The 18,232-nt window shown below is 54.8% G+C and overlaps 7 protein-coding genes across 7 annotated transcripts; 3 read left to right on the top strand and 4 right to left on the bottom strand.

The window, feature by feature from the left end:
- Window positions 1-264: 264 nt before the first annotated feature.
- Window positions 265-1,937, top strand: AB675_9335 (putative zinc-type alcohol dehydrogenase-like protein YbdR; the record flags this gene model as incomplete). Its single annotated transcript, XM_018149859.1, has 4 exons — window positions 265-694; window positions 782-1,459; window positions 1,539-1,758; window positions 1,847-1,937. 4 exons carry the CDS (start codon window positions 265-267, stop codon window positions 1,935-1,937), a joined length of 1,419 nt encoding a protein of 472 aa, XP_018001388.1.
- Window positions 1,938-3,088: 1,151 nt separating this feature from the next.
- On the bottom strand, window positions 3,089-7,714 carry AB675_9336 (Cytokinesis protein sepA; the record flags this gene model as incomplete). Its single annotated transcript, XM_018149860.1, has 1 exon — window positions 3,089-7,714. One exon carries the CDS (start codon window positions 7,712-7,714, stop codon window positions 3,089-3,091), a length of 4,626 nt encoding a protein of 1,541 aa, XP_018001660.1.
- A 137-nt stretch (window positions 7,715-7,851) lies between these two features.
- On the bottom strand, window positions 7,852-8,409 carry AB675_9337 (uncharacterized protein; the record flags this gene model as incomplete). The annotated part of the gene is made up of 1 exon (XM_018149861.1): window positions 7,852-8,409. The coding sequence occupies one exon, from the start codon at window positions 8,407-8,409 to the stop codon at window positions 7,852-7,854; it is 558 nt and encodes a 185-aa protein (XP_018001502.1).
- Window positions 8,410-9,523: 1,114 nt separating this feature from the next.
- On the top strand, window positions 9,524-10,448 carry AB675_9338 (uncharacterized protein; the record flags this gene model as incomplete). Its single annotated transcript, XM_018149862.1, is given in 3 exon segments — window positions 9,524-9,537; window positions 9,556-9,817; window positions 9,879-10,448. The coding sequence occupies 3 exon segments, from the start codon at window positions 9,524-9,526 to the stop codon at window positions 10,446-10,448; spliced, it is 846 nt and encodes a 281-aa protein (XP_018001681.1).
- A 1,596-nt stretch (window positions 10,449-12,044) lies between these two features.
- AB675_9339 (putative formate transporter) lies at window positions 12,045-13,338 on the top strand (the record flags this gene model as incomplete). Its single annotated transcript, XM_018149863.1, has 4 exons — window positions 12,045-12,218; window positions 12,298-12,407; window positions 12,455-12,836; window positions 12,988-13,338. 4 exons carry the CDS (start codon window positions 12,045-12,047, stop codon window positions 13,336-13,338), a joined length of 1,017 nt encoding a protein of 338 aa, XP_018001611.1.
- A 660-nt stretch (window positions 13,339-13,998) lies between these two features.
- Window positions 13,999-14,912, bottom strand: AB675_9340 (Uracil phosphoribosyltransferase; the record flags this gene model as incomplete). Its single annotated transcript, XM_018149865.1, has 2 exons — window positions 13,999-14,050; window positions 14,143-14,912. 2 exons carry the CDS (start codon window positions 14,910-14,912, stop codon window positions 13,999-14,001), a joined length of 822 nt encoding a protein of 273 aa, XP_018001705.1.
- A 1,059-nt stretch (window positions 14,913-15,971) lies between these two features.
- AB675_9341 (uncharacterized protein) lies at window positions 15,972-17,371 on the bottom strand (the record flags this gene model as incomplete). Its single annotated transcript, XM_018149866.1, has 2 exons — window positions 15,972-17,100; window positions 17,154-17,371. 2 exons carry the CDS (start codon window positions 17,369-17,371, stop codon window positions 15,972-15,974), a joined length of 1,347 nt encoding a protein of 448 aa, XP_018001358.1.
- Window positions 17,372-18,232: the final 861 nt, after the last annotated feature.

The raw sequence follows: 18,232 nt of genomic DNA on the forward strand, positions 1-18,232 counted from the left end.
TATTTTCATCGTTCAGTAACAGTGCTCCGGCGTGGTCCCCAACCCAGATGGATTTGGAGCCAGTGCTCTGTGTCAGCGGTGGTCAGAGAGGGCGCCTAGGAGCACAGCTCAGCTAGGCTCATGTCAGAGAGCGATGCGGCTGTGCGAGTTTGGAACAGCTACTTAAGCACTCAGAGCAGGTCCCTGACTGATACATTGACTATTCAGCCCGCATTCTAACACCTGCGCTGTTGACACGACAGAGACATTCCAACGGTCCCAGATATGGCTACACGATCAAAAAGTCCTTTGCCGCCAACCAGTGGTGGCCAGAATGGCATCTCGAAGCCTAAGACAATGAAAGCTACCTTCTGGAATGGCAGGCCTGGTCGCATGGAACTTCGGACTGTCTCAGTTCCTAAGTTGCAACAAGAGACCGATTGCATCGTTCGCTTGACTACAGCGGCAATCTGTGGCACCGATCTACACATCCTCCATGGCGTCTTTGGAAGCGCTAAGCTACCGCAGGCCGTTGGGCATGAGGGCGTGGGCATCGTCACCGAGATCGGTGACGGTGTAGAGACGGTCAAAGTCGGCGATCGTGTCATCATACAGGACTTCGCGGACGACGGACACGCCAGCCCGAATGCGCTGGACTTCCAGCAGGCCTACTTCGGGCTCGGAGAACAATTGGGCGATTTGCCAGGACTTCAAGGTACGCCCAGATACTCGTGTCGAGACGTCTTTCGTCTAAGAACTAACATCTATCGTTAAGCTGAATTTGCGCGGGTTCCGTTCGCAGACGACACTCTGATCATACTGCCCCCGGGCTCCAATGCTCTCACCGATCTCGACTTTGTGCTTCTGTCCGATATCTTTTCCACCGCATGGGGAAGCCTATCACTCTCCGGCTTCAAACCCGGCGACATTGTTGCAATCTTTGGCGCCGGGCCTGTCGGGCTCCTCGTCGCCTACTCGGCCTTCCTTCGCGGCGCCGCCAAGATTTACATCGTTGACCACGTCCAAGCCCGTCTCGACAAGGCCCAGACTATCGGCAGCAACGTGTTCCCCATCGACCTCACCTTCACAAATCCGAAGAAGGGCATCCGCGGCCCCGCCGACCAAATCAAACAGCACGAACCCTTGGGCGTCAACCGCGTAATTGACGCCATTGGCTTTGAGTGCGTCGACACGAACCTCAGACCGGACTCGAATTTCGTCCTGCGCGAAGCGCTCTCCGTTGCGGGATTCTTTGGCGGGATCTACCTGACTGGCGTCTATTTGTCGACACCCGCAGATAAGGCACAGCCGAGCGCGAACAAGATTGGGGATACACTGAAGCTTGACATGTTTACGTTTTGGGGCAAAAACTTGACGTTGAGTGGTGGAGGGATCGTTCCTAGCGAATGGATTCCGGAGATTCTGCCATTGATCTTGAGTGGAAGGGCGAAGCCGAGTTTCGTATTTTCGGCCGAGATTGGTATGTTCACTCTCCTGGCTGCGTCGCGGCGTCTCATTTGCAGAGCCTGCTTGATCTTGCTAACATGTGACCTTCATAGGCATTGAGGACGTCCAAGAAGGCTACGAGCGCTTCGATCAGCATCTGGAGACAAAGATCGCGATCAGATTCCCTTGGGAACTCGAGGAGAAGGAAAAGGGAGCGAAGGGCAAATTGACGAAGCAATCAAATGGGAGCAGCAGAAAGAGGAAGGCTGCAGCATCTGAGGAGAGCTCGGAGGAAGAAGTGCATGTTGTGCCTAGAAAAGGCCACGCTCTTGGGTACGTTCACATTCCACGTCCCAACCCCTTTGGGCGATCGATTCTGGAATCGAGGAAATATAGATTGCTAACTTGGGTCCATGTGCAGACAGCGAGGAGGTGGAAAGCGCAGACGGATGCATGGGAGGTTGCCGCACAGCCACTTGATGTTGACCGGCGCCTTTGGGGCGTTTGCGTAGCGTAGCGTGGCTTCGTCGGGGTTCCAGATAAAATGCATGGGCATGGCGGCAGAGAAGAAGATACTCTGTTCGCCGTAGTGAAAGGCGTCTGGCGGGGCTGATAGCGTGGATAACAGTCCCTAAGCAATACTAATGATCCAGAGAATTGAATGCGTCGGTTTCTGCTTGTTCTTCAAATGGGCTCTACCTATGCACTTGCATACCGCAGAACTCAGCGCATTAATGGACCAGACCAATTCTGACGGAACCAAGGTGTCATTCGTGCCGATTCGTTGCGATCGGAAGGATCAATGTGTGCATCTGGGATTATGTGAACGCCGGTTGACAAGCAGCGCCATGCGAGACCGGATGACCAGTCGTCTGGACGGCCATATCTATCGCCGGATGACAGTGTTGTAGTCAGACCGGTTGACATGTAAGTCGATCAGGGAAGGTGCCGTGGACTGCACCTGCCACTTATACTGCTGCTGGGCAGAAGGAGCGACCATTGAGTGGTTCCTGCCGTCGATGTTTATCTGCAGGACGAGAGAGGGAAGTCGCGGGCTGGAGCAAAAAGTCTAGTCATCCGGTCTTGCGTAGAGCACTGATCAGACCAGCTGACGAGACGTATTGGGAGATGTTGGCTGAAGACGTCTTCGCTCTTTGTGGAATTGGAAAGTGATACTTCGGTTGACGTGGAGGTCGGTCTCTGTGCGGACTAGGTGTCACTACCTGCTGGGGAAAGAGAGAGTAAGTTGCGTCGCTATGATGGAGGCACGGAGATCTTGTCAGCCGGTCTTGCCAGATATCTTCCCTGATAGAGGGGCGTCTGAATCACCGCGGATGTGGGCACGCCAACGAGAATGTGCCACGACTCTTCCATTTCCATGACTAGGATCAAGATGATCCTGCTCCAGCCCCATCCTCTGCATAGGTAGTGGTAATCCAATTTCGATTCTCTTCTCACACGGCAGCCATAGTCTGCATGCCTGATACTGTATACCTTACACAGGACGGCCAGCATTACATCTGCCATGCCTGAACCTGCCAATGCTGAGCCTTGCCCAAGTGTCCAGCTCGCTCCGCTTGTCCACACCGTACGCCCAAGAATTAGTATCGTTGGCCAAACAGAACGGCTTCCGACTACAATATGCTCTCAATCCGGTTATCGATTAGTCGCCAATCTCGAGCGGTTTCCCCTTCGTCCCCTCCTTTTCATTGCCCGAATCCGCCTTCCCATCATGATCATCCGAGCCAATCTCCGGACTGATCACGATCGTCGGCGTCGGCACATGACCAACAGCTTCGCTTGCCACACCCTCATCAACGTTCTCCAACGCACTTCCCGATGCTGTGGCAGGTGGGCTCTTTACACTCTCCGGGAACTCGCCCTGCAGCGGTGTCAAAATCCCACTCGCAGATGAGATACTCTGATTGTTCTGCTGTGTCCGCCTCCTCATACGTCTCGCTTTCCGCTCCTCTTCTGCGCCCTCTCGCCTCCGCCTCACGTCCAGTTGGAGATCAGCGTCATTGTCCGGCGTGGCGGATGCGCTCCGCATGGCTTTCAGAGCTTTGAGCGCGCGGTCGGCGACGTCTTCGCTTTCGCTGACATTGCCGTCTGCTGTGCCTGCGATTAGCTTTCGGGGGTTGGTGTCGTTGCCGTCAGCGGCCTCGTCGCCTTCGGCAATGGCAGAGGTGCTGTCTCCATCGTCGCCCTCCGATCGCGCAGTCGAGAGCCCCCGACTGGCCTCAAGATCATCCTTAATTTCCAGATCGGGCAGCTGTTGGCCGCTAGCTAGTCGTACCTGGTGGCGCTCCTTCAACCGTGCTCGTCGTCTGCGATCGCGCTGATCTTTGGCTTGTGGTCCGGCGGCGCGCAGCTTCTCAAGCAGAGAGTCCATTGCACCTGAGCCGGTTGGACTGGTGGGTGAGTCGGTGCCGCTGCCGTTAATTGAGGGGACATTTGCCGTTGCGGCCTTCTTCCGTGCAAGCGAGGCTTCGATGCGGCGCTTGTTGTCTTCCATTGTCACGTTCTTCTCTCTTGACTTCTTCCATTCCGTGACGAAGCCGGCCAGCTTAGCGAAGAAGTCGCGGCGTGCGTTCTCGTCAGAAGCGTCTTCGCCGAAGTAGGTCATGATGTCGTCGTAGACCCGGCTGGTCTCGTCGAGGTAGAGCGAAAGCTGTTCTGCTTTCCGCCTGGCCTCCTTCATCGAGCGCTGGACGACTTGTGCGACACGATCTTGTGGATGAAATTTCTTGGGGTCACTGAGGTTGCCGGCATCGAGCGAGGACTGGATGTTATTGATGTTGTCGATGTACTTCTTCGCATCTTGCCGCAGTTGGTCGACGTTGAGTTTGGCAATGCCGACGACACCGGAGATATCTTCGACGAAGCCCTCCCATTCGGAATATTGATTCCGGACGATACGTTCGATCAGGTCTGCAAAGGTGGATTCGTTCTTCTCGTCCTTGACCATGCCTAGGCGTGCGAGAGAGCTGAGCTTGAATCCAGATGCTTGCTTGTTGGAGTCGTTCATGTAATTTCCGATATCTAGAATCAACGCCAGGACGCTCATGAGCGATGTCGAGTCTCTGAGCGATTCTGACACGTTTACGACGTCTTTGAGCTTCTTCGATATTTCGTCATATTCAGGCTCGAAGCTTCTCGTCAAAGCTAAAGCGCGCATTCTGGCTTTCCAGTAATGATGTAGCTCGTAAGCAGTCTGAAGATAGATCTGATCTTCTCGCGTCAACTCTTCGGGATCCTGCTCTCGAGTGGAAGAAACGGCGTCAGGTCCCGTCCAGTCCTTGCTGTATGGCGCCATGAGCTTGGCGATATTCTCTGGAATAGTGCACTGGTCATCTCTCTGTAGAAAATCCATGACGACTGGGTTGTCGAGAATATCTCGGTCACAATGAATGATCTTCCGTATAATATCTTGTGCAGAATCGCTTTTGAATTTGGCAAGAGCCACATGGTAGTTCTTGCGCATATCGCTTGAGATGAGCTGCTTTTTGTCGTTCTTGCCTTTGCCAGCTGCAGCACCAATAATTTTGACGTCCTTCGCAGAGAAGAGCTTCTCCACTTCGTCGAGCACACCTTTGCGTTGCAGCTCCCGATACTTCTCTTCTTTGGCTTCCAGAGATGCAGCGTCTGCCCAGACCGTGACTTCTGGGCTGTCGACCTTGTCCCAGTGGAAAGCCTTGAGCTTCTTCTTGGAGCGCATCATTGGCAGCTTCATCATGGGCACAGCCGGCATCTGAACTTGCGGCAGGAAATGGCCATGTTGCTGCCCGGGCATAGGCGGTGCTCCAGGAACCGGTGGCGGTGGCGGTGGAGGCGGTGCCATTGAGCCAGGTGGCGGAGGTGGAGGAGGAGGTGGTGGAGGTGCAGCATTGCTGAAGCCCGCTATCAATGGTGTCCCTGGCATGCTTCCTGGAGGTAGTGGAGGAGGCGGCGGAGGTGGGCCATTAGCAAAGCCAGGCATGAGTGGTGCTTTGCCATCCTCTGATACATCATCGAGAGGTGTCTTCGGTGACTGAGACTCAAGGCTTGGATGTGTCGGACCGGTGGTGACCCCATCTCCATCTGCCTCATCGTCGCTAGCGTCTGTCCGCTTCACCTTGGACGCCAATTCGCCAAACAAGTTCGCTTGTTGCTTCTTGTCCATCTTCGGGCGGCTCATCTCCACTATCCGGGGCTTTTCGAAGACCATCTCAGCCTCCACGTCCTCGTCCTCTTCCTCCTGGACAGGAGGTCTTCCAGGTAGAGGCTTCCGTGATCTATGAGCATTGCTGCGATTGACGCTTCCCATCACGCTCTGTGTGAGCTGACCGCGAGTCCTCTCTTGGAAGTCTGCCTCATTTGGATTGTCGTCCATTTGCTCCCGTAGCTCGCGGAGACGCTCCGAAGGACCATTCTGACCCCACACCTTGCCTTCAAGCTTGAACTGAGTCTTAGTCCGTTCAAGATTGCGCTCGAGGCGCTCCATGAGCCTTTCACGGTCGAGAATACCTTGCATCTGAGCTGGATCCTGACCAGGCACGTTTGCGTTTTTGGCAGAAGAAGCAGCGACATCTTGGGCATCCTTCAGCATCAGATACAATTCCCTAGTCTCGAGCTCGTTCCGCTGGAGTTCAGCAGCCCGCAGTCTCTGCAGCTCGGAAATCTCAGACTTCATGGCCTCGGCTTGGCGTTTCTGCATCTCAATAATCTCCGTCTGCTCATCGATATGCTTCTGCAATCGGTCCACAAGGCCATCAGCGCCCATGGCAACTTTCGAAGCCATTTCATCGCGCTCCGCAAGAGCCGCTTCGGCAATCTGTCTCGACTCGGTAGCTTCATCGAAAGCAATGCGAGCTTCTGAGTCGGTATATAGTTTATCAAGCAGACTCTGAACTGTGAAATTGAGACTCTGCTTGAGGTCCATGTCGGGCAGCCGTCTGTCCATAGCCACATAGCTCAGCATCGAGTCTACTAGCTGGAACATTCGAAGTCGATCATCCGCATTGTTCTCCCTAAGAATGAGCAGATGCTGCATGGCCGATATGAAGTAGTCCTGCGTTCTGGTGCCCTGAATCCTATTCATGATGGCGTCGGTGATTTGCATGGGGTCGGTCATGTCCTTAACATCACCTTCGATGCTATCGACCATGCTGCTGCCCTCACGCTGTAGAAGATCTTCATAGTCGATGGCCTCGTTCTCCCGGAACTTTTCGATCTGCTTATCGATGACATCGTATTGGAAGCCCTCCATCTTGGTCAAGATACGCTTGATACCACACGCAATGAATTGAGCACGGATGTGGCATCTTAGCTGAAGATCCTTCTCGGGCGCATCGACCATGCTGTTGATGAGCACCAGGGTGGCCACAGCATATTCCATCAACAGGTTTTCCATACCGACGCCACCACTCCTGACTTCCTCACTGGCACCGACCAGACTGCCCATCTTGCCTCGACCATCGATGGTGACCTCGACAATGCGCATCCAGGCATCGAATCTGCCATTCTCGTTGATCATACTCTTGACGTGGTCCAAGGCCTGCAGTATTTTCAGATGCCCTTGGCCTTCGCCGCAATGGCATAAGAATGTCATGACTTCCGAGACCAGCCTTCTCGTTGTCAATCGAGGCGAGATGAGGCACATTGCCAGCGCAATAAGGATCTGAGGATGGTTGAGAGCGTCATCGGCGCCATATTTGTTGTTCATCAGGGCCTTGAGACATTTGACAATATCATACTCTCGGTCCAGATCCTTCTCGCTCGAAGCCGTCGAATTTTGTTGTACTGGACCACCATCCTGCCGCCGGTTGATCTTAATCAGCACATTCGTCAAGGCAATCTGGCCTTGCAACTCGATGAACGTCTTCACCCAATGGATTGGCTGTGTTCTCAGACTGACGCTCAAGCTCTGTAGTTGTTTTGTGGTTATGCTGTTGTCCATGATCCTCTTGACATACCATTCCGGACTGCCTTCCAAGTCGGGTCTTGCCATGGCACCGTCGACTACACCGGTTTGTCGTGCTTGCTGCCTGCGTTTCTGCTCACCTTGCCACTCTGTCAGCTTGTCCTGGTGCACAAGCGTCCACTTCTTAGCTGGAGCGTATGCAAGCATCTGCCTGCGAGCCTGCTCTGGTAGATTCTGCCATCCTCGCTTGTGCATAAGATCGATGAACAGCTTCTCGATATCCGCATCGTTATCGGGCTTTGGCAGGTAGAATCCCGCGGGTGAGAAGGATGCCGTAGAACTGAAATTCGACTGCGCTGTGCCCGGCCAGTTTGAGTGGGTAGACATCTTGGACAGCCTATTTCGGTCTGGCGACAGAATCGAGAAGTTGTCGGTATCATTTCTTGCTAACGGGACTGCCGTCCGTGAGGAGTTCTCGGAAGAGAATATGGTTGAGACTCTTGTGGCGGACGAGGCAGTCGACTTTATGCTGGCCGCGTCAAATGACCTCCTGTGACCATTGGAGGATTCAGTGGTGGATACGGAGTCGTAGAAAGAGTGGCCATCCCTGCTCCCGCTCTTGCCCCATTGCTGGTACCTGGTTCCCCTGTCTCCGCCCGTACTTGACGCCATTGTGATATTTTGATTGTGAGGAGCGGTCGAGGGCCTCCAGGGTGCGACGAGCCATTTGACTGAGAGGGATTGATCATGGGATATTGGTGGAAGTCGGAACCTCTTGCGAAGCTTGCTTGGCCCGGCGGAGGAATTGCACTGACCTGATCTTCTCGTGGAAGATAGTCAACCGATACTGGGGTATTGGAATCCGAGGTGGCAGAGTAGGGCACTGAGCTGATGGTGCTAATTGTGCTGCCAGATGGTCGTAGGCCGACGTTCGCTATGTCCTGATAGCCCGCCGACGAGCCACGCTTCGAGCCATTGAGGCTCGGTGTTGGTGGGATGTCATCTCGATCCTTGGTGCGACTGAAGAAGCCTTTGCCAGCTGATTTTCTGGCTGATCGGTCAGGCTGTGAGTATGTGGGCATTATTGAGCACACAGCGGCAGTCGGATTGCCCAGTGCAGAGTCATTGAAAAGGGCGCCGTGGAGGGTTGTGGACGGCGATTAACGCAGCAGTGCAGGTGGCCTGCGCCGAAATGAGGCCCTTGCGCTTGCCTCTTGAATGCAGATCGTCTTGGTCAACCTTGCATGGTCGCCTTCTGTCAAGTGTGTGCAATGTGTTTCAGATTACTTGCTGAAGGCCTTGTGGAGGTGAGTGAACAGCACGTGCGGGATGTGGTGCAGGGGAAAACAAGGCTGCGGAATCGGAATCGGGTTGTCGCAAACAGGTGAGCGCAATGGCGTGAGCTATAAGCCGGGGGCAGGGGTCCTGGTTCTGGTGGAAAGACTCCAGACGGCCGCTGAGGTGTGTAGTATGCTGGATGATACGAAGTGTTGGCTGCTACGGGCAAGATGGAAGATGACTTTGTGAACAGGGGCAGGGCAAGCGGCTGGTACTGCGGGCTGATGCGATGGTGATATCGTTGTTTGTCCCTTTGGGTTTGTCGATGCTCAAAGCGGGTTGCTCCAAGAGTCTCGCTCGACCTCCTGAGCGGCAGTGGCGCCGGACTTAGGTGCTAACACAGATGGGTGGGCGGTCATTCGTCCAGAACGGCAGACCTAGCGCCTAGAGCAGCCCTTAGCCGGCCCTGCTAACAGAAGTGCAACTGGAGTATTTCTGCCAATCAACACCTAAAGCTTCGGGACTCACATCAAATCTACTTCATTGCTGCGGTGCACCTTTGGTCTTCATCGCTGCAGTGGTGGAAGCAGTCCTTTACAACGAATCTCACAGCACACTGTTGCCTTGGGAGTGTATATCAGCATTGTCAATCCTTGCGTCGAACAGCTGCCAAGACCATCATGAAGCCCTTACCGTCTCTTTTGCGCAATCCAATGGTCTCGCCCACCCCGCAAGTAATCTCCTGGCTATTCGCGTGGTAACCCAATAAGACACATTCGCACTTTGCCCGCAAGCCACCGCTATTGAACATTTTGAATATAATCCACTGTAGTCGCACGCGCATCTTTCAGCAGCACAGCATATCCTTCGATTCGACCTCAATTGGCGACAAGAACAGCCCAGTACGACCCAAACACGATGACCACGCGCGTGTTCGTTCCCTGAAGCAGTCCACGCTACACCTCTTTCTCCACCGCGGTCCAGGATGTTCCTCCACTTCCACCACCGATCAATCCCCAGTGGGATTACGTCCTCTGGAACACCACCTGTCGACACCTCAGCAGAGGCCAATTCATCGATGGCGAAGCAAAGTCATCACAATCGACGATACTACCCATCCTGATACCTGTAGCCATCGCACTAGGCCTATACCTCGTGCTCTTTCACGTGCTTGTACCCACATGGCGGGCGCATCGTGAGCGGTATCGTCAGGTACGAATACCTCAGCTGCTCAGGCACAGATTTATAGATCAGAAGGCTAATCGAAGTGCAGTACCTGCCACTACACGGCGCATCATCCTTGACATCCCGCCTACCTCACGTCTTACAGCCATCCACCATCGGCCGGGGCATATCTTCCGTGCTCCTCCGTATCTTCTTCCCCACATCCTACGCCCTCAGACAGGCATCTGCCGCCCAGCAGAACGCCGCAAGCAACGGGACCACTGTCTACAGAGCCTCCTCGGTGGACGGCGACTCTGACGACGACGAAGCAGCCCTCTTCACGGCCGAGTCCGGCGAGGCCATGACGAACGTCCCGCATGCTGGCTCTGATCCGCGTGATTTGAACAGAAGGCGGCGGGAGAATATGGAACGATACGCGAACAGAAACATGGCATATGCGCGGGCCATGGAGGAAGGCGAGGATAATCGAAACGCGACGCCCACTGGTGGTCTTGTTGGAGGCGCGATGAGGCCAAATCCGGATAGAGAAGTTCACCCAGAAACGAGGTTAAATCGGGAGTTGGAGGCTGGCTTCCGAGATGACAGTGATGAAGACGAAGAGGACGACGACGGACGGGGTGTGACAGTCGGGAGGAGGAGCTTCAGCGCGAATCGATAGCATCCTTACTGACAATCAAAAATGACATTGACGCCAATACTAAGCAATCCTCGGACGTTCAGGACTTCCAGCGGGCCTTGTGCGGCAAATGCAAAATGCTGTCGCTGAGTCTCAGTACCCGACAGGTCCGAAACTTCTGGCGGCGGCAGGTGCCTGGGCTACAGGCGATCATGAAATTGTCACGAAGCAAGCACCAAAGTCGGAGGTAGTCCAGCACTGCACTGGCAGAACCTGAGGTTATACATGCCTTGAACCACGACACTAGCATGAGTTATTTCTACTGGGGACTGCATATACAGTAAGTTGCAAGATAAGGCCTACTCCGGCTGGTCAGGTCCTTCTGCTTTGACGAGCGACGTGGCCTTCGTCCTCATCACTTCCTCACCCAGCCCTCAGTCTCCCCTGACAACCGCGCTTGGCTCTCCTCTTGTGCGTCAGTGGCCGGTAACTAACATTGGTTATATATTCTAGTAAACCAATTCTGCTCCAACAATCGCACCGAATTACTCTAGGTATGCGATATGTGTTGCCTGAGCCCAAATAAACTCTTACGATACAGCACGTGGAAAATTCGTCCTCACTTTCGCTCGAAGTGTGTGTGCTGTTAGGAGTTTCTAATCTTGGCATGTACCCTCTTGAATGTACCCTCTCGAGAAAATCGACTCGAGACCTGGTGTTTGAGACCTGGTGTGTTGACTAGTTTTTGCTTTTTTGAGGTCTGCTCATCTGGACTCGGACCTGACTAGGCTACCAGGGAGCGACGACTTTGTTTGCAGGCTTGGCAGGCGAAGTCACTACGGAGCGACTACAAGTTGTGTACTTTTTATTGCTCTAGTTGCTACAATCGGATTTCCTCTCACCAGTCCAACTGTTTGTGCAGGTTGACTCCCACTGCCGCCGAGCATCGGAAGCGCAAGATCAGTCGAAAAAAACCTATGGGCTGCTTAAGAGACCTGCCCTCGCCTTCGTCAAATACGTTGCTACTCACAGCTTTGAAGCATCAGGGAGTCCGGGGATCTCTTCGCATGGCAGCATCAACGATCACCGCCCTCCGAACGTCGAGTTGGCCGTCTGAACACCAGGAAGTCAAGTTCACCCATCAACCACTACATCGAAGTCCTAACTATACGAAGTCATACCATGCAGCACTAACTCCGGATACCGGCTTTCAGGCCACTCTCCGCCCTCATGTCATCTCGCCAAACAATCTGCCAAGCCTCGTGGTTATCTTTACCAAGACTTCCTGTCCCCGTTTCTTCGCTGATAAGCTCTTAACGGTCTTGCATGCACGTATATGTCGGCAGTCATCCTCGATCCAGACGCAAAATCCACCTATGACCTCCGCATACGGTTGATAAGACCACGCAGGACCTACACAATGATTCGACGTGCTGACCTCGCCAGCTCGAAGCGAGCATTGGCAGACGTGCATCGCCGCTGCTTGACGCCCTCGACAGCGCAATGTCGGTGACCCGAGTAGGTGGTAGATAAAGCAGAAAAGGTAAGCGTTTGGCGTCATTTTCGTGGCTTCTCTTCTGCCTGAGCATAGAAGAGCCCAAGAATCCGGGGTTCGTATTCTTGCGGACCACAGCAACCATGAGCCTCTCATTCGATGCCTATTCACCGGCCGAGGTCACTCGCATGGTGGGCGAGCAAGGCGCGAAGCGTGGCCACATGCACCCCTTGAAGATCTTTCTCTCGGGCGTTTCCGCTGGGTGCCTCCTCATGTTCGCTCCAGCCTCAGCAGCGACCATGACCACTTCTACTTGGGTCAGTAGTCTCCTCGCCTCTTGGATTGACACCGACGAGCCCGAACCACTTACTGACAACAACTTTGCCACGCGAACAGCTCTCCCAAAACGCCCCAGGCCCACAACGAATTCTCGGCGCCCTAGTCTTCCCCTACGGCATCACGATGGTCACCCTCACCGGAGTCGACCTCTGCACCGCGTCGTTCATGTACACCACCGTCGCCGTCCTCCGCGGCCGCCTGTCCTGGCAGAAAGCCTCCTGCACTGGTTCTTGACATTCTGGGGCAACCTCGCCGGCTCGCTATTCTGCACTCTCGTGATCATGGGCTGTAAGCACTCTCCCCAAATTCACTGCATTCCCATCCTCTCAAGCACCCCAAGCTCAGATCCACCACCCCTCTCTCACATCGCCATGCCCATGACTGACCAAAATCAGACGGCGGCCTCTGGCTCCGCGACCCCTGGCGCGCCGCCTCATCACCTCCACCACCGCGCGCCAAGTCACCCCAACTTGGATCCAGATCTTCCTGCGCGGCATCGGCTGCAACTGGCTCGTCTGCCTGGCTGCTTCTTCGCCATCCAGGGTAGAGACCTCACTGCGAAAGTCGTGGGATTGTATTGGCCGATCTTTGCGTTTGTGAGTTTGGGGTTTGACCATGTCGTACGTATTTGCCCTTGTTTCCGTATACTTGCTCCCGGGCTAGGGTGATGCTACCCTACCGCATCCCCGTTCTACAGCTGGCCGAGCAGAGCACAACAACAACTCATCTAATCTAACATATGTGTAGGTAGCAAACATGTTCTTCATCCCAATGGCAATCTTCATCGGCCACCCACAAATCACCGTCGGCATGTACATCTACAAAGGCATCATCCCCGCCGGCCTCGGCAACATCGTCGGCGGCGGCATCTTCTGTGGCATGTTCTACTATGGCATGTATGTATGGCGAGAGCCGGATGGATTGTTCGGTGTTCCGCTGAAGAAGGAGCTGGGCCCAGAAGTTGGGCCAAACTTTGAGGCTGGGACTGGTACGGTGGGTGAGAAGGGGATGGCGGAGAAGGAGAAGGAGAAGGCTGAGGGGTCGAGCACGGGTGTGGGGACGGATTCGGAGTCGGAGAAGGGGCGGAAAGGGTTGTGATCAATCGATGGATTCATGGTGTGAGACGTGGGATGTGGAGATCAACGTCGGCGGAGCGTGGAAAGGGGTTAGAATTTTTGCTCCGCGCGAAGGGAAGCAGTATCGGATAGTTTGGTCATGATCTTTTGCGGCTGAGTAGATGGCGAAAAGCGCGCAGGGCATTTAGGTGGGCAGGGAGACACGTGCCACCGAGAGCGCCGCTCACCGCGTATTATAGACCATGATCTAGACCAGTAATTCCATATACGAGCGATTTCGTTATCGAGTCGATGAAGCCAGGCGCTTCCCAAAGCTGCGTCGTAGCTCGAGTCGTCCACAAGGCTCTGTCGTTTGACTCATCGGTGGTCATCTGCACCGCAATCGATGTGGCTGCCCAGCGAGGAATCGATTCACAGGTGGAGACGAAGACAGCATGGCTTGCCAGATGATGCCGCGAGCGAGCCTAGCTCTTCAGGCCAGACTCGTTGTATGATAGATGGCAGCTTCCAGTGGACCAGAGTTAGGTTTTGTGTGACGCTGCATAGGCGAATTGCCGACGTCGGCGTGCTTTCTCGTTCGAGAAACGGTTGAAGACTAGTGGTATAGGATCATCCCCGGACTTGGACTCGGTGCGCAGTGCTGTGCAGAAGAGCGGTCCGTGAGAAGGACCGAACAACTACGCTAGACCGTGAAGTATCGGTCTCCGAAGTCTCCCAGACCAGGCACAATATAGCTGCGCACACACATGTTAGCACGAGTCCCATCGTCCGTACACTCAAAGAAACCAGACCCTCAAGAAACGGAAGACACAAAGGACAAACTTACAACCGCTCATCCAGCCCCTGATCCACAAACGCCGTCACCACCCTGACCTTCGGCACTTTTTCCGAGAACTTCTGTATCCCCTCCGGACTCGCAATCAGATTCAAAAACAAGATCCTCTCCTCCGGCACCCCCCTGTTCTTCAACACCTCCACCGCCATCACCGCACTCCCCCCGGTCGCCAACATCGGATCCAGCAACAGCACCCAGCGGTCCTTGATATCCGGCGGCAACTTATCATAAAACAATTTCGGCTGCCCCGTCTCCTCGTTGCGCTGAATGAGGATCTTACCGATGCGGACGGAGCGACAGCATTCCCGCAGGCCGGACTCCATGGATTCGCCGGCGCGCATGATGCTGACGCCGCAGATCTTGCCCTCAAAGCTGACTCCTGCATAATCCTTGCCGACGGGGCTGGTGACGGTGTGATTCACGACGGGGAGATGATTCAAACCTTCCTCCACCAGGAGTCGTATAATGCGATTGCTGTAGAAGATAAAGTCCGCTCGAGGGGTGTTCTTGTCGCGAATCATAGTCAACAGAGCAATAAGCTGCGGCGTTTGTGGGAGGACGTGTACATTGGGGCTGTTGACGGGGCGGGAGACTGTAGCCGTGGGCTTCTCGGATGAAGGACGGTAGCTCGGGCCCAAGGTGAGAGCTGGTGATGCCACGCGGTCGGTGGTCTGGGCGAGGGTACTCGGGGATGCGGGCGCGGCGAAGGGTTGGCCGGAGGCGTTGGAGAGGGAGGCGCGGAGGGCGGGAGAAGACGTCATGTTGTGAGGCGGAGAAGAAGGCCTAGGAGGATTGTGCGGGCTGTGTTTGCTGCAGCGGGAGCTGTGAGAGGTTGGTGCTGGGTAGCTCGTGTGACCGGCGCGACTGCCCCGTGAGTTGGCCCGCTTGGCCTGTGAAGAGCTCTCGAGCTGTCCCTTGTCTTTCGTTGCTACTTCTTGTTGAACCTGAGGTGACAAGATAGGTTACGGGCTGCTGAGTAGTGTGAAAAGTCCTCAGATAACGGTCAAGAGGGGTTATCAACAGCTCAAGGTCGAGACTCGGGTATTCTTCAAGTTGATGCGAGGGGCAGCGGAAAGATGGAGTCGAGGATCCTGGGCTTGGCATAGATCGATCTATCCGGTTTTATTTGGACATAGTCTCCTAGCACATGAGACATGAGACGAGCAAAGTGAGATAAGAGGGCGAGGTGAGTGTTGAAACTTGGAAGATGATGGAGGATAGTTATTAATTCCTTCAAGAGATCACTGCAGAGAGTAATGCCACTTTTCGTCGACTCAGCAGCAGCTAAACCAAAATCTCACGCAGATACCGACCCAGGTCCAGTCCAGCCGTCCTTTTTCTTTCAGTCCTTCGTCACTTCGTCCTCATTAGTTCACCACGCCCTGTGACGCGACACCCTTCGTCGCCGCAAACTCGAGCAGGCCTCCAGTAATCGGACTACCTGTCCATCTCGTACTCAGATACCGCGCTAACCCCTGAACCTCAAGGGAACGCGAAGATGGCTCTGGAATACTTCGTCCTGTTCTCCGCCTTTCCAAAAGATCGAGTCCGATGAAGCACCATGTGTGCCGAATGGCTCGGAAGCGATGTATGCCCACACTAGCAGGCTGACAGATCCCGACCCTTGCCATGGGAGACCTGAGATGTCTCCCGGCTGACCCAATTGTCACAAGATACGAGAGAGCCAGGTAATCCGCCCAGAGCTGCCTCCGATGCCTGAGATGCAGCTTATCGGATGCGTATCGTCACTTCAGAGGGCGTCTCCAGTGGATGGCACAAACGCTTGTGTAGCTGTAGCAGCAGATGCATGCTTTCCGCACTCACGAATGAAACAAATCCCATGCCCTCGAGCAAAGTTGCAGAAACTCGTCTTTCTTGGCTTGTGTTGTTGCGGGACTGTCTCTGCCCTCACCGAACGGAGCATATCGTGGTCCGCGACCGTTGCCAAGAGGCGGGCTGCTACCTGCTTCATACTCGTTTCGGCTCCTTCGCCGGCCCGCTTCTGGATTTGTAGGTTGATGGAATTTGTGTGGTGTCATGTTGTGACTTTGATGGTGTGGAGAAGGGGGTGTAGGAGGCTGATGCCCACCGTAGTGGACGAGTTTTGGCTGCAGATCTTCCCTACCGCCAGTCATTTCATGCACGGCTTCCTCGGCCGATCTGTACTCTCTTGGTCGCTCGTACGCCTGGGCATGCTGAGACATGGGATGTGCTGTTTGGGGCGGGTAGCTTGGTGATGGCATCGGAGGGCCGTGGATGTGCGCTGGCGTTGAGTTTGCATGTAGGAAGGGGGGTCGGGCGGATGAAGGGTTGAACTCATTCGCTCCAAATACGTCCGAAATTGGAGGAAGTCGATTTGCAGTTTGTATCGCTGGAGCATGATTGATAGCTGTAGCGGGCGCTAGGGCCTGGTTTGAATTCTGGCGCACAGGTGGATGAGGCCCGTCGCGGCCAGTGAAAGTATGTCCTAGAGGTGCGGATTGGATTACTCGCTCATTGGCAAATCGGTCCGCTGCTGGGGGCACAATGGACAAACCCGGAGGTGGACGTTTCTTCGAGGCAGTTACTGGCTGCTTACTGCCGTTCGCAGTCGTTGGCGTCTCGCCGATCCTGGGTGTCTCTGAAGGATCGCCTTTGGCTGAGCGCAGAAGACGAGACTCGATGATTGAGCGTTGCTGTTCCCTGACGGACATGCTTCGTTGAAGCTGTTCTCGCATGGTCGGATCCTGAGTCGCAAAGCCCGGTGATAGGCAGGCAAGCCCGACATCTTGCATCAGGCCCAGTGCTTCTCGGCCAGTATTCGGGCCAGCAGATGGCCGGCCACCTGCAGGTGCACTGGTGTTGGTATTCAAATCTAGCTTTCGTGGCCGGTGCCGTGTAGCTGCCTGTAGTGGAGATGAGGGTGGTTCCTTCTTGACCACAATGTGCGGATTGCCGGCGCTTCTTAGCCTGGGATATGTTTAGTCACTTTGCATAGGTTCTGCGGGAGCATGCTATCTTACGACCTGGGAGAGCCACGTCCACCATCGGGAGGAGTTCGATCTGCTGATCTCGGCGTAGAATCCTGCAAGTATGCGACATCTGGTCGTCTCTCGATCGGAGTGGCACTTGATGGGGCAGACGGAGCCAGCGGTGCCAGAGTTGGATAACTACGAGGACTCGGGTTCCGTTCGAGGGAGGGCAGTGGTGCGGCCGTGGGAGGAGCGACCACTGTCGACATAGTTCAGGTAGACGACCAGCTTGATGACTATCTGAGTGACTACGTCGTACTTCCAGGCCGGCGTGATGGTCAGTCGTGCCCTTTCAAAACGAACGGGGAGGTGCAGCTCCGGCCCAGGTCAAGGTTCTGCAGAATCTCCCTTAGTCACCTTCGGATGTCGCAGGGAGAAATTTCCAGCAAAGACGACGGCAGGCCCAAACGCAACAGAACAACGAGCGACTAGGTCAGAACGACCTTGGGAAGAGATGCACCACGATGCGAGGGAGGGCGGTTATCGAACACGTATGTGTGGTATCCTGGGTGTGGTTGCAGGAAGGGAGACAGAACAGGAACGATGGGGGAAAGCTGATGAATGAGAGACGGAAAGTGAGTGGATTGCGCCTGACGATTGGCGGCGGCGGCTGCGGCAGAATTCGAGAAGGAGAGACTGTCGTAGACGAGGGAGACCCCTCCCCATTTCAAGCAGGCCCTGGAGCCCCTAAAATTCCTTTTCTTGGGCTGGACAACGCTGAAACTTGTTCTCCCTCGCCCGTCCAATCAAACCTTGCCATTCCCTGCTTGCTGCCTCCTAGACAATATATCTGAGACACTCGTTGCGGTCGACTGCTGAACTACTCAAGAGGCAACTGGCCAGGCTAGCTGGGTACAACGGTAGCATACACACGCAGTAACGCAGCACAAGGCGGTGAGACCAGTGGAAGTTCGAACCACTTCGGTGCGGATATGCCATATGGACACAAACAATTGCATTATCGACGAGTTCTTCCCGCCCGTCTGGAAGCGCGGGCAGGTCCAAGCGTTACTAGTTGACGATATCGATTCTACGATTGTCCCACCTGAAGAATTCCCTTCGCTCAGCTG

Source organism: Cyphellophora attinorum (assembly GCF_001299255.1).
Source record: "Cyphellophora attinorum strain CBS 131958 chromosome Unknown Contig9, whole genome shotgun sequence".
Lineage (NCBI taxonomy): Eukaryota > Fungi > Ascomycota > Eurotiomycetes > Chaetothyriales > Cyphellophoraceae > Cyphellophora > Cyphellophora attinorum.